Source organism: Physella acuta, unplaced genomic scaffold (assembly GCF_028476545.2).
Source record: "Physella acuta isolate Inbredline_101_S28 unplaced genomic scaffold, ASM2847654v3 ptg000109l, whole genome shotgun sequence".
In the NCBI taxonomy this organism is placed as follows: domain Eukaryota; kingdom Metazoa; phylum Mollusca; class Gastropoda; family Physidae; genus Physella; species Physella acuta.
In genome coordinates this window covers 639658-663803 of record NW_026731629.1, presented here as the reverse complement: position 1 = coordinate 663803, position 24146 = coordinate 639658, and the positions used below count along the sequence as shown (strand labels likewise).

The window sequence follows — 24146 nt, the reverse complement described above, 5'->3', positions numbered from 1 at the left end:
AATGTCGGCCTGAATCATTCAGACAGGAAGTTGTACCTTATAAACACACCACAGAGTCAGATGTTGAGATAATCAAAATCGGTGGTTTATGACTAATCAGTATTTGTAAATTTGATATTGATCTGGATTTTAATTACGCTCGTTGTTTAGGAGCTCTAACGTTTTTTTTTTTAACTTTAATGTTTATTTATGACTTTAAATCAGGACTTTGTATATACATTATATTTATTCAGTCTTGGTTGTTTTCGGTTTCTGTAAAACGATGTTTACGGTACTTTTGGCATTTTGACTATTTGTGTGTGTAGCCTTAGACATTTTACAGTGATTTTAGGCATTTCACGTTTGGGGATTAAGGCTATTGGTGTGATATTTGCGAGGCGCTGTACCGTGACGACACCAACAAAATAAAAACCTCCACAAAGTTTCATCATCTCTCTCATCACAGCCCCTACAATTTGTGTTAGATTTTCCCCCATGTATTTACATTTGTTTAGGTTATAAAGTGTCTTATCATATATTGCGATAGACATACACTGTAACAATATAGTAACAGTAACGTCAGCGACTGTGTAACAATACATGAACGTCAAGTAACTAGCTATACAGTAGGAGCAAGGACCCGATTGGTCAGGATTTCTATATAAAAATACAATATTGTAGCATCTAACCTTGGCAAATATGATATTGAAATAAAATCGGTTGTGTATTTTTAAAATCTCCAATTCCTAGCTATGTGAGCACTTGACATTTTTCTCATTTAACGTGCTTTATCAGAACCATAAGGCTGTAACTCCAGTTACAAAAATGTTCATTACAAGGATTTAGCGTTGATCCTACAATATTTATATTAAACATTTGGTAAAAATGTTGAGAGATATGACCACGACATTTTTTTTTTACCAATGATTCCGCATTGGATTTAAATCATAATGGAATATAAAGCCAGAAAAATGAAGTCACACCCGTCTAGGTCTGGGAAAATGAAATATTTCCTTCACGTTAATCCAGCTTTGATACCCTCTGTCAACATTTATGCTTTCTGTAATCTCGCCTTGGCGCCTCTGTGAGATACATTTTATCAGATTTCTTGGCCAAACAATACCAACCTAGCTTTAGAAACCACCGGGTATTCCCGATATTTAAGACAAAACACACTATTTTAAAATTTAGCCTATGCTTGAACTTATGGGCAGAGTCTAAAATATTTGATACACTAACTTAAATTCACATGAATATTTGATACACTTTTGCCACACCGACCCCTTTTAACTTTGACCCCAATGGCAGATACATTGACCCCTGAAAAATATATTTACCCGTGTAATTTATTAGCTAAACTAACCCCTGTTATACGTGTTTTGCTCAATTGACCATTGTAACACGACATTTACCGAACTGACCCCTGTAACACCATATTTTCCAAACTGACCCCTGTAACACGACATTTACCGAACTGACCCCTGTAACACCATACTTTCCAAACTGACCCCTGTAACACGACATTTGCTAAACTGATCCGTGTTACACTTGTTTTGCTCAACTGACCATTGTAACACGGCATTTGCCAAACTGACCCCTGTAGTACGATATTTGCCAAACTGACCCCTGTAGTACGACATTTGCCACACTGACCGCTGTAGTACGACATTTGCCAAACTGACCCCTGTAGTACGACAATTGCCAAACTGACCCTGTAACACATTTGCTAAGCTGACCCCTGTAACACATTTGCCAAACTGACCCCTGTAACGCGACATTTTCCACAGTGACCTGTGCCTGTTTGCAGGTTTCGCCACCTGTAAAACCCAACGCTGCTCCACCAGTTTTTGATAACAGGCCGGATTACTTTTATCGAGGCGCGTTCATAACTGGCGGGATTAATTTTATCAACATGGGTTGATAACAAGCTGGATTAGTTTGATCAACACCGGTGCTGTATGCTGAGTGACAAGTGTAGCATTCAGATGTGGAACACACATTCCAAAATAGTCGACAGATATTAGATTATCTATTTCTGACGTCACGCGAGCGTTTAAATGAGAATGTTTTGCTTGGAAATAATGCGAAAAAGCTGTTTGAAGAATTTTTGGGTGAAATATTTTCTTTCGGAATGTTCCAAGTTGTAACTTTAGTGAATGCATCTAATCTATTTACAAAAATTTTAGTGAAACGATTTTCTTCCGAATGTTTTAAGTAGTAGCTTTAGTGAACACACCTAATCTATTTATAACAATTTTGGGTGAAATATTTTCTTTCGGAATATTTTTAAGTTGTAACTTTAGTGAATAGACCTAATCTATTTATAACATTTTTCTGTGAAATATTTTCTTTTCGAATGATTTTAATTTTTAACTTGTAACTTTCGTGAACGCACCTAATCTAATATCTGGTCTGCCTTGCCTGTTGTCTAGACTGTCTTAAATAATATCTTTGCTTTCTAGCTTGCATTTCCTACGTCCAGTTGTCTCACCTGTGTCAGGAATATCCTATCCATATCGTGACAACCATTGACAGGTGACTAGTGTATTGTAAAAAGGAAATTGGTGAACATCTTTCTACAGAAAAAAATTAATACACTGCATCTAAAAATTTATTTTGGAAAGTTTTGCATTTGTAACTTAAATCAATGTGTCTAATATTTTTGCTATTGAGTATTTTAGATACTTTTATTCTGATTTTCTAATGTTATACGTTATATCTTTTTCTCACACCGGTAGCTTGAATTGTTTATTTTACTTTTTTGGTAAGATTTCAGGCGTTCTGATGATGTATATAATCACAAATACCGTTACTTTTCTTTTTTAAACTGAAAACATGCGGTAGATGGCAAAAGTTGATTTGTTTCTTTATAACATTTATCTTGAGCCTCAGTTGCTATTGGCATCTAACAATACTGTGACAAGTATTCGACTTAACGTGAAGTTCACATAAATACGACATGTAGCATGTATTCAATTAGACATACATACATATATATATATATATATATATATATATATATATATATATATATATATATATATATATATATATATATATATATATATATATATATATATATATATATATATATATATATATATATATATATCATAAACTGCAAGCTATCATTTTACCTTCACAACCATCGAAGCTTGAATCTGTAACAAAAATTGTCCCACTTTAAAAATTATTTGTGCCTTGAAATTCCTATCTTTTGTCTCTTACAAAAAACTGCAAGGATCGACATGCCCTTCTCCCACCTTGGTATACCCCCCCTCCCCCCACCAGTGCCCCATCCACTCGAGACACGTGTGTACATGCTGCAGTCGCCTGCCTGCCTGATAAAGGCGACGCTCTCAGAACCTGCCCCCACCCCCCTTACACCTGTAAGTGCAGGTATCGTTGTTAAGCTTATCTTGGATCAACCTGTTTTGTCAATTTGTGTTGTCCGTCGCTGTGATTTAAACCTAGTGGGACCTGACAATAGAAGCCACGTACAGATTCGTCATCTGGTGAAGTTTGGTTGATTGTGAAGAGATCTATCACAATTATTCTACGTGCATTTGGAGAGTCGAGTGTTGTGTGTGTGTGTGGGGGGGGGGGGGGGGGGGGTTGAATTAGAAAACTTGGAAAATTAAAATGTATTAAGTCATGAACATATATCAGAAAGCTATTTTAAAAATAAAGTACTTTAAAAAAACTGACAATAAACGCTTCATTGTTTACCCATGCAATGCAGATTTATCGATTAAAAACATTTGGAAATAATTCAATAGGATTTAAGCTGCCATTTGTCAGAATTCAGCATGTATATTATAAATAGCTGTGTATTATTTAGTTAGAAACCAAAAGAAAATATCAGCACCTAATATAGTTGCACGACCCTCGTACCAGCATGGCCCTTCGGTGCTGAAGACTTGATGCCCTTGACTAACAAAAATCGAACGTTCGATGATCGGTTTCCTCTCAAGCGAAGTTTCCACGGGTTCGATCCGTTGAGTCTCGCCACGCTTCGATCGCGCATCTTTCACGGTCAACGGAACACAGGTATAGCAGCGTGTTATTGATCAGCGCGTAGGTGTCTCCTTAGTTACCGCTGTGCGCCTGCGGGAATTCCCACTTGGGCGCGCAATTGGTTTCAGTTTTTAGTTACTGTACAATGACGTTTTTAAGACACTAGTAAGACACATAAACGTCTTTAATTTGCAGGCTTATGTTTTTAGTTCGTGTGTAATTTCATCTCTTTACTTTTTTAAAAGAAGCGGCTAGTTGTTAAGCAGGTGGAGTAGAGTGGGGAGCTTTGTGGCCTGAAAATGGAATGCGTTTCGCAGGGGCCCATTTTTCATTTAGACGACAGGCCTGCTTAAGTTCTGGCTGATTCTTTAAAATTTTAATGTAGGTTTGAGATGGCAAGCGGGTAATGCGTTAATTTGATATTTTCTCCAAATCTTAAATAACAAATCGTGTTGCTCTTTTTATTTTGGTATGGATAAGTTAGCACTTTCGTGTTTTTCTTAAGTTTGTTTTATCTTATTTAAGTCACCTTTAATCAACAAAGTCCAACATAATTAGGAACTTTAATGGGAAACCATACATTTTTATAAACTAGAGGGCAATCCAATTTAAAGTCCTAATTAATTATACATTTAATTTTCAATTAATTTGTAGATTACATTTTAAACCTTTACCATTAATATTTTGAATTTTAAATTGTGTGTGTGGAAGAGGAGTAGGGAGACGCCCATACCCTCGTCCACCATGGATTATTGATTATACACAACGAGTCGCCGCCCTTTACATGTCGTAATCTTTTCGCGGATTTTTATTGCAGTACAGGGGGAAAAGAATTTTGTGCTTTCACCGTGAACTATTTTCCCCTTATATTTGTCTCTAATTAGCCGCAAACATTACCACATAAACGTCAGGGTGGAGAGTAGTCTATAAAATATTCGAACAAAGAGTCGCGTCCCCTGGTATGCGGGACCTTCCTAGCCGGAGACATTAAAACTCTGACACCGCAGTAAAGGTTTGGGGGTTTAAAAAAAAAAAATTAAACTTTCTCTAGTTTTGTAGTGTTTTTTTTTTCGCTTTTTTAATCAGCCTTTCTAAAAAAAAATTCCTAGGCGATTTCTAATCGCAGGTGCAGGTACATATACAACATAGTTTCATCAGCATGTATTAAATTGTACATAACCTTATATATATATATATATATATATATATATATATATATATATATATATATATATATATATATATATATATGCAATGCCTGGTATATGCTGATCACTAAACGCACAAGTCATGGTCCTTTACAGATAGGTTTTTCCACAGAGGCCAGTGCTGAGCCTGGCCGGGACGGCTAGTATACATAATATATATATATATATATATATATGCTCTTAGATTCAGCTACTTTTGTATTCATCTAGCTGTTAACGATTTTAAACTTGATAATTAATCTGATACCCGCTTTACCGTCGTTCGCCACTTTTCAAAAAGCCACTTCCGGTGTCCGCGAAGCAATGGAATCAGCACGCCTGCGTATTACGTAACCGCACGTTCTCCTCTCCGTTGACCTCTGCACACGGCGCCGCCCCGGGATTCTCGAGTGTCATTTGAGTGTCATTTGAGTTGTCATTTGAAACGTTATTCAGAACTTCAGCAGCGGGCGTGCGCGGCAATAAGTAACCCACCAGTTGCTACCTTGTGACAAAACAGCCGCTACCGGCGGGGCTAAAACAGCTGTTTGTTAACTGCGTATGGTGGCTACACCGTTTGTTAACTGCATATGGTGGCTTCATCGTTTGTTAACAAACACCAGGTCTATGTTATTTGTTAACAGACAGCGGGGCTAAAACAGCTGTTTGTTAACTGCGTATGGTGGCTACATCGTTTGTTAACTAACACCAGGTCTATGTTATTTGTTAACAAACAGCGGTGCTAAAACAGCTGTTTGTTAACTGCATATAGTGGCTACATCGTCTGTTAACAAACAGCGGGACCATATAATTTGTTTACAAACTGCGGGGCTGTATCATTTGTTAACAAATTTCGGGGCTATTGCATTTGTTACCAAACAGCGATGATACATCATCTGTTAAGAACGGCATGGCTATATCATTTGTTAACATACAGCCACAGCAGCACAATGAAAGCTGCTAATTAACAGCATAAAGATGTGGGATTATTTAACAAACATAACAAAAACAAACAGCGCATGAATGCAATTTAAACAGTTTAAACACAGATTTACCAGCAGTTACAAAATATGAACAGACATGGACCATTTGATATGGCCACGTCAGTTGTGAATGATTCCCTGCCCTAGACACTCGATGACTATTGGACCCGCCCTACAACCCAACCACCGAAACTACGGTCTACCAAATATTTAAAAAAATGTCCTTTCATACCAAACCACTTAACAGTTACAAAAAAACGTAACGCCTTATATTTTTATTTCCCTTCCAAAACACTAAAATTTGACGCAGAAAAAAAAACATTAATCATAACGTATACCTGCCCGGCCGTAGAACTTTAAAAAAAAAAACGTATAGAAACGTAGTCTCATTGAATGTTTCAAAGACCATCGTCTCTCTACGACACATGGTAACAATTTCTTTCAAATCTTAATGAACGTGGCGCTGTGTAGCGGTGCTTCGGCAGTGCGGTACGGGCGCTTAGCAATGCGATAATTATGTAGGGGTGCGTTCATTGGGTGGACGCCGGCGTTCCTGTGGGGAAGTTTAGTGAATAGAATGTTTTATACAGATCTAATATTGACTGGGTCTCGCTGGGACGTTGGTGGAGGATCGCTGTGTTGCCTATGGGACGCGACTGGTGTGTGAAAGTTTTATGGGTCTACATGGGCCTGCAACATCAAGCGGGGGTCCTACCTGATAGTATTTTCTTTTACTAGTGCAGAGAACACTACGTTTTTATATTGCAAATTATTTTTAATATGACTGTTATGTATGACACACACATGACACCATATAATTACATATTTTACACACACACACACACACACACATATATTTATTTATTTATTTATTTATTTACACATACATGTATATGTTTGTATGTGTATTTCTAAATTGTTTTGACATAGGCAATGCTATATGTTGATTGGGGTTTTGCTCTAGTTCACGTACTCGTGTTTTCCCGTCAACTCTCGACTTCGTCATTTGTATGACACATGTCGTCAACCTGAATGCTCATTAGCGGGGGGGGGGGGGGGGGGGGGGTTGGGCGGGGGGGGGGGGGGTCGATGGGGTTATGGGGTTCAATTTTTTTTTTATATTTAAGTATGTCCCTAACCTGTGCAAAAATATAATCCCTCGCCCCCCCCCCCGCCCCCTTCTCCTCCCCTGTTTACCTACTGAATTTTGACGCCCAATGTTCGAATAATTTTACTAAAACAACCTGAGACGCCATGCCCTACCTTTGTTTTGTCTTACCTGCCAGGTAAATTAAAAAAAATTATCCTCTCCCAATCTCACCCTTATCCTCTAACTTTTCTGCTTAACAAATACCCCCCCCCCCCCTTTTTTAAATGTGGCCCCTGGATCATATCGACATTCGTTTGACTGCTGTGTGGAGACTTCACCCCCCCCCCCCCCCCCCCCCCACCATCCATGACAAGATGACTTCACCTCTCATAATTCTGGCCGCCATATTGTCTGATCAGTTTTACAAACGTTTTTTTTTTTTTATTTTATCAAAAAGCCAACGGCCAAAAATCTGCTTTTCGTAAGGGACACGTTTAAAAAAAAAGACAAAAACCCATGCTTCGAATCTCTTGTGGAAGAGGTGAGAAAATGTTGGAGAGCTGCGGTGATTTTCGATTTGTTGCGTTCGTCCATTTTGTTGACGCGTGTTCTATGGAACGCCAGTCGTGTCATTGTTTGCTTTGTTTTCTATGAAGCGCTAGTCGGATCATTTCTTTTTTTTTATGTGCATTATTCAGCGAAAGGCTGGTAGCAGCGTTGTTTCTATTTGTTGCAGGGGAAAGGTTTTAGCATTGTTTTTCGACGATCGTTCAGTTTGTCGTGGCGTGTTTGGTTATTTTGTTTCGTAAAGAATTATTTGTGTGTGTTGTATGAAAGACCATAATAATCATTTTCTGAACCCGTACTAGGCCTATAGAAGAGCAGATAAATAATTTTCCTTGTGTTGTATGGAAGGCCAGACGAATCATTTTCTGTGTGATGTATGGAAGACCAGACGAATCATTTGATGTGTGTTGTATGGAAGACCAGACGACTCATTTGCTGTGTATTGTATGGAAGGCCAGCGAATCATTTGCTGTGTGTTGTATGGAAGACCAGACGAATCATTTGCTGCGTGTTCTATGGAAGACCAGACGAATCATTTTCTGTGTGTTGTATGGAAGACCAGACGAATCATTTGACGTGTGCTGTATGAAAGACCAGCGAATCATTTGCTATGTGTTGTACGGAAGCCCAGCGAATCATTTTATGTGTGTTGTACGGAAGCCCAGCCGAATGATTTCCCAGCGTGTTTGCCTTACGTGCCATATGAAACACTGGAGCTATTGTAGGCCTTGCCGCGATTCGGATTTCAGGGCCGTTCAACCGTCCCATTGCCTCATTTGGATGAATACGTGTGTACAAGGAGGTGTGTTTTGTTTTTTCTCGCACCCCCGTGATGGGGGTGGGGGAGGAAAGGAGAGTATTATTCGACTGACTCTGGTGTCAATGAAACCCATGAGCTTCATATAAAAAAAAAATCTTTTTAAGCAGAAAAAAGGAAACTCATATCTTTAAGTTTGTAGGTGATGTTGATTTTGGTGACCTTACAGGCAGATGTCCCTCATATATTAGTATTATCCCCAGTTATTTCCCATTCTGCGACCCTCACCTTTGTTATGCTGTCAGTAAAATTGATCACATAGCTCAACATTCCTCAAATAATGTAGGACTATACTATCTTAAGGACCATACTATCTTAGACTTAGGACTATATTATCTTAAGGACTATACTATCTTAAGGATTATACTCTCTTAAGGTCTATACTCTCTTAAGGTCTATACTATCTTAAGGACTATACTATCTTAAGGACTATACTCTCTTAAGGACTATACTATCTTAAGGACTATACTATCTTGAGGACTATACTGTCTTAATTTAAGGTCTATACTATCCTGAGGAGCAAACTGTCTTTAAGGACTTAATATTTGGACGCGATCTGTATTCAAACACTGACCCTGTGGTGGTGACCACTTCATGAGGTTATGACCTCATGAGGTCACACTTATTACCTCACCAGCGCTGAGATTACCGCTCATTATTACACGCAGACATCATGTTCCCCATATCAAAATCCCGGGTCCCCATATCAAAAGTCCGGGTCCCCACGCCTAAAGTTATGTTCCCCACACCAAAAGTCATGTTCCCATATCAAAAGTCCCGGTCCCCCATATCAAAAGTCGCCTTCACACCGCCATTAAACAAATACAAAACTCCGCAAATGATGCCGTAAAGTGCACGTCTTCAGATCAAGTTCCGCTTGGCTCATTCCCACCCCGACTAGACCCAGTCCATTTTATTTTTACACCGGGTGACAGTTTCATATTACACCGTACGTCCTTACACCGGGCCGATCCAGCGAGCGAAGCATACTATGGGCAGGCGGTGTCGAGATACGAACGTGTTCATGTCTAAATATTTGATGGCCACGATAAAACCAAGCCGGCTAGGCTGGCTGATAAGACGTCCGCGGACCAGCAAGTGCCTGTAAATGTGTGTAAATTGTAAACGATGATACTTCGCTTTACACTGATGGTACTTAAATACAGGATCCCCTTAGTAATATTCGAGGTTTTGTTTTCCTTCAGGTTAAATTTATTTGGCAAAAAAATATCAACTACTGCCGTACTTGTTTGAGGCTGGGTAGTTTGGCGATCCAGAAATTTATGACAGTTGTCAGTTTTAAATTGTAGTAGGCTATAAAACCCGTTATGAGAGAGGTGTAATAAATGATCGTTGAAACGCTGACGAAGACATTGTGTCGAAACATGAGGAGTTGTTTTTTGTTAGTGTGTGTTAAGAACGTTTCAAATTTTCTAGTTTTCTGTTGAAAGCATTTTGCTTGCGGCTTTTCTCCGACCGAAGACCTAAGACTGAGACGTCATTTTAATGGTGATTAACACTGATTATGATAAAAAAGTTATCTGTACGCATTGCCCCCCCCCCCCCCCCACCCCCTCCCTGGAATGCAACTTGGTTATTCGAGTCCTGAATGTCGAATATGAAAATTTTGTTTTTAAGAAATGCAACTAAGACCTCACGTGTATATTTTTTAACACGTTCTTGATTAAAGTTTTGTAACTTAGTTTACAATTTTTATTTAGAGTGTTAAATATCCTTTAAATGATTCTAGTGTGTCGTCCCCCTTCCACCACTTTCTTGAAATATTTAGAATTAGCCCCAATTATATGAGTTCCTGTTTACTGAGCTCGGTATTGTAGAATGAGACAGTGAGTTCTTTAGGTCGTTGGTTGTGGTGTAAATATTACACTTCACACAACAACAACAAACGTAAATACAATTTAAAAACATATTATTCAGTATAGGGAATACAACAAAATTACAGTCCAGATGAGCTCATGTAAAAGTGAACTGCCAGATTTTTAAACCACAGCCTGCCAAAATGATTTCTTTAGTTGGACACAGTGGCCTTGATAGTTTGGCCAAAACCTTGAGGCGCCCCACCAGTTTATGCCCTTTTATTTCCTCGCCAAACCTCTAGCCTAGAGACCGTCCTTCACCTTGACCAGTGACCAGATAAGGCAATCAGATAGACGCCCCTTCACTACATTCATGGGATCGAACTATAGGATGTATAGATATCGAACTGTGGGTTTTATATAAACTGATGGAGCTGTGGGTTTTATATAAACAGATCGAACTGTGGTTTTATATATACGGATCGAACTGTGGTTTTATATATACTGATGGAACTGTGGGTTTTATATATATACTGATCGAACTGTGGTTTTATATATACTGATCGAACTGTGGTTTTATATATACTGATCGAACTGTGGTTTTATATATACTGATCGAACTGTGGTTTTATATATACTGATCGAACTGTGGTTTTATATATACTGATCGAACTGTGGTTTTATATATACTGATCGAACTGTGGTTTTATATATACTCATCGAACTGTGGTTTTATATATACTGATGGAACTGTGGGTTTTATATATATACTGATGGAACTGTGGGTTTTATATATATACTGATCGAACTGTGGTTTTATATATACTCATCGAACTGTGGGGTTTATATATACTGATGGAACTGTGGGTTTTATATATACTGATCGAACTGTGGTTTTATATATACTGATCGAACTGTGGTTTTATATATACTGATGGAACTGTGGGTTTTATATATACTCATCGAACTGTGGGGTTTATATATACTGATGGAACTGTGTGTTTTATATATATATATACTGATCGAACTGTGGTTTTATATATACTGATCGAACTGTGGGGTTTATCATTATGGTGTGGTGTTTTCTTCATTGTAATGATACAGGTTTAGTTGGTATCACAACATAGTTCTTCATAAGTTTTCTTGTATCAGTATACTACCTTGGTCCTTGTATCATTATACTGTGTTTCTTTCATTCTTAGGCGACTGCGTTTCTTGTATCTTGATAATACTGTGGTCCTTGTATCCCAATACAACAGTATTTTATTTCATCCTAAGGCTACTTTGTTACTTGTATCATGATACTACTGTGATCCCGATACTCCTGTGTTCATTGTATCACAATACTTCTGTTACATAATATCATGATACTCAGTTACTTTTATCATGATACTACCGTGTTCCCTGTCACATAAAACTATTGTTCTTATATCGGAATATTATTTTCTTTGGTGTCTTTCATTATTTAAAAAAAATTGTTATGGAAGACCAGACTATATATTTATTGAATATCGTTTTTTTCATTTTGATTATAACGTTAGGTTTATCCGTTTTGTTAGTTATAATGTTAGGGTTATCCATGTGGGGTACAGTAATTATGGATCAACTGAATGTAAGAGAGAATTACCTCAGCACCAAGTATCAATCTCAAACGTGTTAGACGGATCTAGAAAAAACGTTACCCATAATTCCTGGCTTCACCGTCAGCCCAGCAAGTCTGTGGGCCCAGTCGGTGGACCTCTGGGCCCGCTGTGGGCCGCCAAATATTGAAAGCAGTTGGGCTCGACGACATGTGAAAACCAACGGACGCGACTGTGTTAGGGATTAGAGTTCTTTAATCCCTCCCCCTCCTCGGTTTGGTGTTGTGTCGTGTAATCCGGTGGGGGGGGGGGGGGGGGCTTGTGCCTGCCCGTTCACACATTTTTTTTCACAGATTAAATAAAACGGCTTTGCTTTTAAACTTAGCATTATTTATTTTTTTACTTTTCCAATCATGTTATAGTTTAAGTAGGAAAGCTTTAAAAAAAAGAAAATACAAACATTTTTAAACTAATCCAAAACATAAAATACATTTTAAAAATTAGAGTTGAACTGTCACCTTAGTTAAACGAACGCCTCAATAACTTAATCTGATTAGCTGACACACTGCCTATTTTTAGAAACCAAACACAGATTAACCGCAAAATGTTGAAATTCGGAGATTCAAAATTCTAAGGCGTCTATTTTAAAAATATAATTAATTATTGCAGTATCCATTCAGAGGTGTATTAAACTATTTATAGCAGTGGATTATAAATACCAGTGAAAATATCAGTGGATTATAAATACCAGTGAACATTGATTCTATAGAATGAGGAGTGTCTTTGACCATAGACAAAAGACGTGTGTTTATTCTGAAGGCGAGTTGAACTTTTGAATGGTCGCAACGTTTCTGTGATTCAATGGAGAAGTTCCGGTTTAGGAAGAAAGACGAAGTGTTGGATGAGGGGGAGATGCACCGCCCCGGGGGGCAGCAGCAGGGGGTCGGGGTGCACCGCACCGGGGCCCAGCAGAAGTACCTGGCCCTACAGCCCAGGTACGAACAGGACGCCAAACGTGCCAAGCAACATACGAACTGGAGCGGTGTGCTGCAGGATCTCTTCGGGCTGGGTAAGATGTGGTGGCTTGTGGTGTTGTGGTGTTGCCTGGTGTGGTGGTGTCTTGTGGTGTTTTGGTGTCATGCGTTGTTGTTGAGTCACGGAGTGTTGTGGTGTCGCCTCATGTGGTGTGGGCTTGTGGTGTTGTGGTGTCCCATTGTGTTGTGGTGTTACAAGATGCTGTTGTGTTAAGTGTTGTTTTATTGTCCATATCATGTGGCGTTGTGATGTATTGGTGTCACGTGGTGTTGTGTTGCCATGTGGTGTTGTGGTGTTACTTGGTGTTGTGGTGTCATGTGGTGTTGTGGTGTTGCGGTGTCCCTTGGTGTTGTGGTGTCATATGGTGTTGTGGTGTCATGTGGTGTTGTGGTGTCACTTGGTGTTGTGGTGTTTTCGTATCTGTCCATACCAATTGTCGGTGACATGAAATAGTCCTGTCATGGACATTTTAAACGTGTCATTGTCAAATGTCAACGACACGTGTCAGTTGTGTTAATGACACGTGTTGCCCATGCTACATTTATCAATCAATCATGAAATCAATATAAGAAGCTGTAACAGACTATACCCTGTGTTGCATCACACGTTAGCAGACTTGACAATTATGTCAATGACATATGTCAATTCTGTTAATTACTTTGTGCACCCATCCAACCAGACCCGACATGTCTATCAATGACGTACGTCAATTATGTTAATTACCCTTTACTGTACCATACGTCAAGTCAGACTGTACACGTCTGAAATTTCCTAATAAGGAAATCTTGTCATCCTCGTCAAAGAAATGAGAGCCTGTTTCCTTTACTCGTGTCGCGTACCAATCAATTAAATAACGACGCCTTCATTTACTTAAAAATCCCCTTTTCACCAATCAACGTGAAGCTTAATTTAGACCTTAAAAAAATCAAATTAACCTCGCTTCGTGTCTAATTACATTTCTTATCTTCAAAATCACAATTTATAAAATTGCCTGGAATAATTTTCACATTTAAACTCCACCGCGAATCCGTTACAAAAGCGGTTGTTAGACGCCATTATTTACCAATATTATGATCCGCTGACATTCAACCCGGCCCTGTCATTAACCGCGCCCCTGTTAATGGCTTCTTGTACCGAAGACGCCGCCCTTCCTGTCCCCCATAAATTCTCCAGACCTCTCTGATGGTATCAGGCAGAAGCCTTCAAGTATAAACGCGTCATCGGCTTTTGTTCTGCGTTAGATTTACCGTTTTCACGTTGCTATTATAACAACAATTCTTTATTTCCCCGGCGAACTTTGCAGTGTCTGTCGTGCTATTCTCACACCTCATTGTTATTTTGACCTTCTTTGTTATAAAAGAATCTACATTTGAAATTGTGAATCATCATGTTTAGCAAGTTGAATATAATACAATTGAGTACCTTAGCGTAGCGTTAGTATCACTTGAACAATTTTTAAGACATTAAATTTGAGTCCCGAAGCCATTCAAAACTAAAACGTTTGTACTGTGTGATTGTTCAAAGCAGAAATTGTACCTTTGATTGATAAAAGTTAAAAAATAAAATAAACATTTAGCTCTAGATGTGTTTAAAAAAATGTGACACCTAGGTGACTTTTTAAAACTAAAAATTTAATCACTTTGGCAATGTTTAAATTATCACACTTTTTTAGCAAAGTGGCGGTATTCAAAATTACTTTTTTGAACCGAGTAACAGTATTCAGAGTTAAACTCCTATGTGTGTGAATGTTGAATCCAAAATGTTAGCTTAAGACAACGGGTAGTAGACTACATTGTCGAAGCCAAAACTTAAGCTTAAGACTGTGTGTAGTAGACTAGACTCACTCTAACGATGTGAAAGCGCGAAGAACACCGGACATTCCCGAGGCCCCGGCTGCTCTATTGGTGTCGTGTAAACATTGATGGTCAGCGTGAAGACCACGAGAGGAGGGGGGGGGGGGGCTTTGATTTCCTGGTCAGTCCTCACACCTCAAATTGCTGTCAGCGTTTGCTTGCGGTGCCTAAAGATGAGGTTGAGGTGGTTGTCCGCTTCCGTTTGATGGGGGTCGAGGGCGGTGGGGGAGTTAGTGGGCGGAGAAATAGCTGGTAATTTAATTTGGGAAACTGTTGTTTACTTAAATGACACAACGGTTCTCCTCACTCGCATTTCATTCAGGTTCTTTCACTAACATAGCTTTACACCCATTCTTCCTGTCATACAACTATAAAACAACTTCTTCCTGTTCTATAGTTTCACGCTAATTCTTCCCGAAATATAGCCACACTAATTCTTTTCATAATTCAGTTTTACACCAATTATTCCCTCAAATAGTTTCATACCATTTTGAAAGTTTTACAGCGATCTTTAATTTAGTACACGGACCTTTGACTACACGTGCTTTGACCATATGAGGTTTGACCATATGAGGTTTGACCATATGAGGTTTGACCATATGAGGTTTGACCATATGAGGTTTGACCATATGAGGTTTGACCATATGAGGTTTGACCATATGAGGTTTGTCCATATGAGGTTTGACCATATGAGGTTTGACCATATGAGGTTGGACCAACGCGGGGCTCTGAACATAGGGGCTTTGACATAAAGTCATCAAATTCCACACGGACAGACAGACACACTCCATTAGATTCCCGCTAGGACTGGGATAGTACTTTTACTTTATTCTCAAAACGGCTACTTTAAGCACAATGTTTCGTTCAAATACAGAATACTAGCTACCGTTTTCACGTGAAATAACTTATCAGAGTCGTAAGTTGCATAACGAAAACAGGCGGGCTTCACCTAATGTGATAAGACCTTAGTGCAGACGTACCATTCACGATAGGTCCCGTCACGTTGGAGAATTTCGTTGAAGGAGACAGCCATTGTATCTGTGGGATTAGAGATGAAAGAGCAGATCTTTGAGAAGTCAGGAAACTTGGCGTCGTCATATCGCTCTAGGCTGCGCGGTCTTATTTCATTAACCTAAGTACAATACCTTGAGTCATTCATCTCTAACAGCTAATCTTTAGCCCGTCCTGTTATAAATCATAGTCCTATAGCAAGATGGAATATATATATATATATATATATATATATATATATATATATATATATATATATATATATACATAAATACATCATGTTTAGTATTGTAAATAGGTTAATGTAAAATGATATTTATGCTATTCTCTTGTTTAGAAATATTTATTTCATTCCGGAGGATTTGTACAATGTAAAGTTCCTGTTTTAATCAATATTCCCTTTTAACATCGTCCTATTTATTTCTAGTGTTATTTAATAGTTTAAACACCGTTTCGGCGTATTTATACAACACGGCTGGCTATATTTAAGTGTTCCAGTATTGAGCAAATTACAACTTGAAGCAATTACTTCGGTAATTTTATAAATGTCCTCATTTCGAAGCACTAGACTAATCCTCTCAAATTATTATTAATTCATCTTGACAAAGATTGTTTTATTCAGTTAAAGTTTGCTCCCTTGTGTATAAGTTCTCCCCCCTGCCACTCAAAATTCAGTCTTTTTTTTTTCTTCTTCCAACCATTCAGACGAATAATGATGTGAAAGAGTGCACTATTCTGTGGGATAATTACGACCAATTTTTGAAAAAAAAAATGCTGTGTTGAGTGACTGAGACATTTGTGTTCTGGAAACTTCCCCAACTACGGCGGGATAATTACTCGGCAGACGAGTGTTTACTGTATGATGGCTGTATCTTTTGTGGCAGGGGGATTGGATGGTGGGGTCGTCACGGGCCGGTGGTTTCAGGCAAGATGGGCTTTGTTTGCCGGTAGAGCCCCCCAAATACTCGACATGGTTTGCTTGAGGGCTTCAAGTGTGAAAGTAAATCTCAACTTCTCTACGGCCGTAGGAACGTCGAGGGCTCGGAGACTGGAGAATGACGTAGCTAAACACTCCGCGCATGCGTAGTCGCTGCAGGTTTACTTTGACTATTTGGTGTGGGGGGGGGGGGGGGGGGAGGGGGGTGAGTGGAGCATAACATTTTCGTTGAGAATCGTGTCAAGAGTTTTTTATGTGTTTGTTTTGTGGTACTACACGTTTAACCGAACTTTAAGGCTCAACTGTTGTTGGTAGAGTTTCCATCGTTCAATAACTTGATTTTCTAAAAAAAAAATATTTTAAAAATATATCCGAGTTACGTTGAAAAATGGATATGGTACTTGTTAGTATGGGACATAGTGGTCTAGCGTTAGAGAGCTGAACTGCTAACCCTTAAGTCCCGAGATAGAATCCGGGTTCAAGTCAGCAGAATGTCCCTGAATCCACTCAACGCTGATGGGTACCTAACTCACATTGTGGAAAGTAAAGGCGGCTGGGCATAGTGCTGACCACACTTTAGAATCTCTTCATATGCCGGGGTCACAGAAACAAGTGAACTCTACTTCACTTGCCCTGTATACCGTCAGGTTCGAAAGGGAACTTTACTACTTGACTAATGTGGGAGATATTTTTTGTTAAAAATATTTTGAAACTGAACAACTGACATAATGCTTCAAGGGTGACCCTAACTTAACCCTTTTTCTTAAAACTAGCAATGAATCTAATCGTGGACCAAACCATAATAAGAATACTGCAAGAAAACACATCGACGCAATACAGAGTGGCCTCGTGTTCATAAATCTTACCCTTACCCTAATATCAGCACCGAAAGAAACTTTACTAAAAACGAATATTTAACTGTAACATTAGACAAGTCGACACCTCTCTTCTTTAGTAGGTACTAAATGAAGCATTCAATAGACGCTGATAGACCTAGTAATACTTAAATAACGACTTCCTGTTCTGTTCTCTGTGATGACATTTATACCCGTTATAACTAATGGCACGTCTAGTCCAACTTTTGTTAAATTATCCTCAAAATTTCCCAGGTAATCATCCACGCAGATTAAAAATAGATGCCAAATCTTCATGACACTATTAAGCCACATTCAAACCTAAAACTTTGATGTAAATTTTATTCATTTTTATTGAATATTTTATCTCTTGAAAATGGCGACATCGCTTGAAAATTTTTCTTTGTAAATAAAATGTTAAACGGTGCGATTTACCTGGCGAATTTAATTTCGTCTTACCGGCTTAACTGGCGTGGTCTGAAAGGCAATTAACTCTGGTGCAAGCTCGTCTTGAGTTGGTTTACCAACGTTAAATAACTCTGTGTCGCTCTTGCGTCAATTCGAAATGGTTGCCTCCCATCATGTGCCGAATAACACGGCTATGATGTTACCAATGGAAGGGATTATCGCAGCGTGCAGTTAATCCCTTAAGACGAGTAATTCTGCTTTGAGTCTTTCACAGACGGTTGAGACTGGTTAGGTTGGGATGGTTGGGTTACGTTAGTGGGTGGGGTGGGGGCGTATGGGGACGGTGCGGCTGAGTTTGAGGAGAATAAAAAAGTTTCTAAATGTGGGAGGCAACGTTAGGCTAGGGGGGGGGGGGGGGCTAGCCGGAAGTGACCTCTGTGAGGTTGTGGTTAAAAAACACGGATCAGACGTTTGATTTAGCTCATTGACGTGGTGGAATGTCGGTGGATTATACATATCAGTTTGGTGGAATGTCGCTGTATTTTTCTCTAATTTAAAGAAAAAAATGTATCAATAATAAATGCCTTGTGGTTTCAGACTTAATTTGTAACTTTTTAAAAACATGGTATTTGGGTGTATACTGATTAGCATGACCCTTGTGGTTTCAGACTTAATTTGTAACTTTTTAAAAACATGGTATTTGGGTGTATACTGATTAGCATGATCCCATACTGGTTAGCGTGACCTCTATACTGGTTAGCGTGATCCCATTCTGGTTAGCGTGATCCCATACTGGTTAGCTGGGTCATACTCATGGGTCCGTAACTCATAGCTTTACCTATACTTACAATCTGGATGTATACATTATCTCTCTCTAACTGCACTTCATTTTTCATTTCGACATGATGACCTAGACTTAACCTGTTAATTAGTTAGTAAAACACTATAATCTCATCCCTTTGAGCACCCACACTGAACCTCTTAATTAATATGTGAGACAGAACATTTAGACTTAACCTGTTCATCAGTGAGACATTATTTATAATGTTATTCTTTTGACCATCAAGACTAAACCTGTTAATTTTAGACACTATAACCTAATCACCTTGACTACCTCGACAACCAGTTAACCAATGAAGCCCTACAAACCACATCGCCTCTACACAAATGAGAACACCCACAAGAATCTAGTTCCTTGTTAAATGAATTCACTCCGTATAACCTGTGTCCAGTTTCTTGTCTTTGTTACCCAATGTATTGTTCTCAAGTTACCTGCCTGAGATGACCGACCTTGCCAAGTTGGGCAAGGGCTGTCTAACCCAGGCTAAAAAACCTGGCCTTCTCCATGTCGAGGTTGGCCTTGAACTTGATCAGGCGACACCGACTGAAGACGGAAACAAACGAGACAGAAATAGACGCCAAACTCCGACCGTTGAGTTGTATGTTCGTGGGGTTTAGTGATCTCGCTCTGTGCACCCCCAACATCATAGTCCTACCCCCACCCCCCACCATCATGGTCCTAACGCCACCATCATAGTCCTACCCCCAACCCCCACTATCATAGTCCTACCCCCACCATCATAGTCCTACCCCCATCATAGTCCTACCCCCACTATCATAGTCCCACCCCCCATCATAGTCCTACCTCCACCGTCATAGTCCTACCCCTACCATCATAGTCCTACCCCCACCCCTACCATCATAGTCCTACCCCCACCCCCACCATCATATCCCTATCACCACCATCATAGTTCTACCTCCACTATCATAGTCCTACCACCACCATCAAACATCCTACCCCCACCATCATACCCCCCCTCCCACCCACGCTTAAAGTTAAAAACCCACCCAAATACCCCCACCATCATACACCTTCCCCCTCCCACCCACGCAGTTAAAAAAAAAAACCACCCACATACCCCCACCCTCACGTAAAGGTCACCCCTGCATGGTTAGATTGTTTGAACAGATGTCCGCGTGTTTATTTGCATGTCGTTCTGTTTTGTTTTTCATTTAAATTTGAAAGGTCACCCGTCCTTTGTGTGTTTTCTCGAATTTTCTTTTCACCCACTGACTCATCTGGTTGGAGCTTCATCCGGGCACTACCCCAACGTCTGCTTGCACGTCATACCTGTACGTCCATACCTGGACGTCAATAATGACAACGTCACCATCAATCAGAACGTTATCTAATCAAGATAACCCTTGAATAGACGCGTTTTCATCACGATAGTCGGCCGAAAACTGAAATAAAAAAATGTATCGCTAATTGATTTTCTAAAGAAGACTACTTAAAAAAAAATAACCGCTTTGCAGAGATTTTAGAGCTATCGTTCTAGCCATAGACATTGCAACCTAAATACATTATGCCCCATTGGTTTATCCAAAGACCTTAAGACCTACCAACCTAACCAAAAACGTTAACAGGCTTGCAGTTGATGTAAATTTGATATTTCTAATTTTCCTTCTGTAAGAGAGATCAAAAAATGTCCTAAAATTTAACAAATTTATTGTTGCTGATCAATCAATAGTTAGAGGTTTAGATGAATATGATAATTTATATATCTTAAGCAAAACTTAAAAAAAAAAAGGTTTTCTATTTTAGCAATAAATGTGTTTAAATAAGCGGCTTTAAGAAAAATAATTATTGTCATAAGAGTTTAGAATTAATGTTAATATTAGAATTTTTACAATAATGTTTTAACTTTATTTTAATTTTGTTTTACAAGTTGCTTCCCTTGATCAAAAGTTAATTTTTTAAAATAAAAATGGGAGGTAATTTACACAACCAGGAATAAAAAATAGAAATAAACATTGGGTTAAAATAAATGACACGTAGTAGGGTCTAAGGTGAGAAAACAGGAAGGAAAAAAGTTCAGGTAAACTACTGGTTAAAAAAAAATGCTTTTAAATGCGCTAAAAATAATTTATTCTAATCTAATTAAATTAAGTGGCACGAGTAAATATTTGGACATCAAAAAGATCAATAACAATAAACTCAACAACGACATTTAGTTAAAACGAAATATGTGTGTCTCCAAATAACATAACTTTTCCGATTGCTTAAAATTTGTATCATTTTCATTCTCTGTAATCACAAATATATTTCAGCTCTACTTAAAAACCCAAATTCCCCCCCCCCCCCCCCCCTCACCCACCACGCCGAGGGGGAAAAATCCCTTAAATCATCATTTAATTACACATTTGCATTTTCAGGTTGCTTTTTATTTTTTTATTTTTTTTTTATATTTAGACGTTTTGTATTAGATCTATGTATAAGTAAACATCTTAAATGAATGAAAGTAGGCTACAAGTAAGAAAGAAATATTACTATTGTAAATCTGTATCAGTCCTCACAAGCCGATTATGAAAACTGTAATACTAAACCGAATACACAACTGACGCTGTAAATTACATGTCTGAGGCAAAAAAAATAAAATACGACGATAACAACAAGCCGTGTTTCGAAGCAAATCTATGTACTAGAGTAACTAGACTACATTACTGACGACAGTGTTCTTTAGATTTCTAGGTCCCAATTTAAAGATCTAGCTTCTAGATCTATATCAAACTATCACAATGTCAGAACCTCCACCCTTTACCACTGATCTTCAGCAGAAGATCTCATAAAAGAAGAGTTGATACCTGAATTTCAGGGCCCAACTGTGGAGCGCCAGTGCTCCACTTGCAACCATGACATCATGATCTACACAACCTAAGACCTACCAACCTACCAAAAACCTTAAGCCCCATAATTCTACCCCAAAGACCTTAAGGCCTACCAACCTAGCCGAAAACCGTAAGCCCCATAATTCTACCTAAAGACCTTAAGACCTACCAGCCTAGCCGAAAACTTTAAGCCCCATAATTGTACCCAAAGACCTTAAGACCTACCAACTTAGCATTAAACCTTAAGCCCCATAATTCTACCCAAAGACCTTAAGACCTACATGGCTAGCCAAAAACCTTAAGCCCCATAATTCTACCCAAAGACCTTAAGACCTTCCAGCCTAGCCAAAAACCTTAAGCCCCAAAAGACCTTAAGACACCCACTATAACCAAGACGCCGTAAACCAAACCTGTTTTTCTTCCAACTCAGATTTGAAATCTCAATTTTCTCGTAGAAACAAAATTTTAAATTCATTCTAATTTCTACTACCCTAAAACCCAAACAAAACAACCGCATGTTTAATTTGTCCCACACTTGACAGGGTGAGCTAACAGTACATTGCAGAGGCGTAGCGACCCTACACGGCGCCCGGGGACAAACTTTCGATTTGCACCCCCCCTCGAGATTTTGATTTGCACCCCCCCCCCCTCAAACTTTCGATTTGCACCCCCCCCTCGAGATTTTTATTTGCACCCCCCCCCCTCAAACTTTCAATTTGCACCCCCCTCAACCTTTCAATTTATTTTTCCAACCCATTTTGGCGCCCCCTAAGCTCGGCGCCCGGGGACATATGTCCCCCCCGCCCCCCGCCCCCCCCTCGCTACGCTACTGGTACATTGTTCTACTGCTGTAGCCCCGCCCCTCTTATAACTATTCCTTTGGACGGCCAAACCTGTCCAACCAAACACGCCACGCCTGTCAAAACTAGCAGGACCCGACATCACCCTGACAAATTAGACGCCATCTTACCTGCGGTGCATCGGCAATTTTGTACCTGTTTCACTTTATCCCTGATCAGGCCGTGTCAACTCCCGGCTTCTTTAAGACGATCCGGTATTTAAATTGCCTTTCTTTGACGGACGACTAAGTGGAACCCGCCCTACAGGACAAAGACTGATGTGACCGTCAGCTTTCTTGTCCCGCCTTCAACACTCTCACTTCCTTTCTGTTTGCAGTCAAGTCATTTCATTTCCTTTCAACCTCCTGAATTCTTTTAAAACTTCCCCCCCCCCCACCCGACCTGTCCCCCTACCCCACAAAAATGTAATTAAACATGATTGTATAGCTGCATCTATTTAAAACAGTTCTCCGCCGAATATTTCTACTGCATTAGCATCCCTACCATCTATATTTAGACTTTCGCATACCTCGATCTAGTGGCGGACTAAGCCGGAGGCTGAACGGTCAGCAGTTTAGGGCCCTACTATTTTTGGGGTCCCCAAATTCATTAATATAGATTTATTTTCTTTTGACATTGTATATGTCATGCATTGTATATATATATATATATATATATATATATATATATATATATATATATATATACACCCACACACTGTCTGGAATTCGTAAAACTGAATTTGATACCTTTGTGTCAAGTGACGCCATTTCGATCTGATATAATATTGGATTCCTCGTAGGTGTACACGTAGGTCGGGAACAAAAGAATAGTTCTAGATACGATCGCGCCTAGTTAACCTCAAACACCTGTCACAGTTTGAAAGCATTGATCCCAAAAGAGGATTTCATGCATGACAAGCTCACATTGTCTCAAGTAATGAACCATTCCGTATGGCTTGATCTAAAAGTACATCGCGGTCGGCCAATTTTTTTCTGGACTCCGATTCATTGTGGAGTCAAAGTTTGTAATAGTGATATAAGCATAAGTAATATTTACAGTTGAATGATTTCTAGTCTATAAATAACCTACCTATCACGTGACGTGAACAATAACACTTGTCAAGATTTGGTAATAGGAGTTTTATTTTGTTCTAACAAACTAAAATTCAATTCCTTCACATGAGTTATTCCATTAATTAAAATGTAAATACTGTGTTTACTCAATCGTGAATTCTTGAGGATATATCTTGTAAATTTAAATAATTAATTATGTGAACATTAGCCAACTAAAATTTAATTCTTTTACACCAGTTATTCCATTATTTAAAATGTAAATACTATTTTTACTTTATCATGAATTTTTGGAGCTATATCTTGTAAATTTAAATAATTATATACGTAAACATTAACCAAGTGTTAAAATATGGTCCATGCGAGCTGCTCATATATGTGCACACATTGAGCCTACGCTGAGACTAATACCCAGCATTCAAGCATTCTT

The 24146-nt window shown here is 39.0% G+C and overlaps 1 protein-coding gene across 4 annotated transcripts in view; it reads left to right on the top strand.

Annotated features, from left to right (window-relative positions):
• The window catches only part of LOC131934530 (protein split ends), a 51919-nt gene that overhangs the window by 3165 nt on the left and 24608 nt on the right, over positions 1–24146 (top strand). For 3 of the 4 annotated variants that reach the window (XM_059290572.1, XM_059290573.1, XM_059290571.1), the window contains exon 2: positions 12707–13106. In XM_059290572.1, coding sequence (XP_059146555.1) covers positions 12899–13106 — 208 coding nt within the window. In that variant the 5' untranslated portion in view covers positions 12707–12898. Of the gene's footprint in view, positions 1–12622; positions 13107–24146 lie in introns of those variants that run through there. The other variant, XM_059290575.1, reaches the window with a different exon arrangement.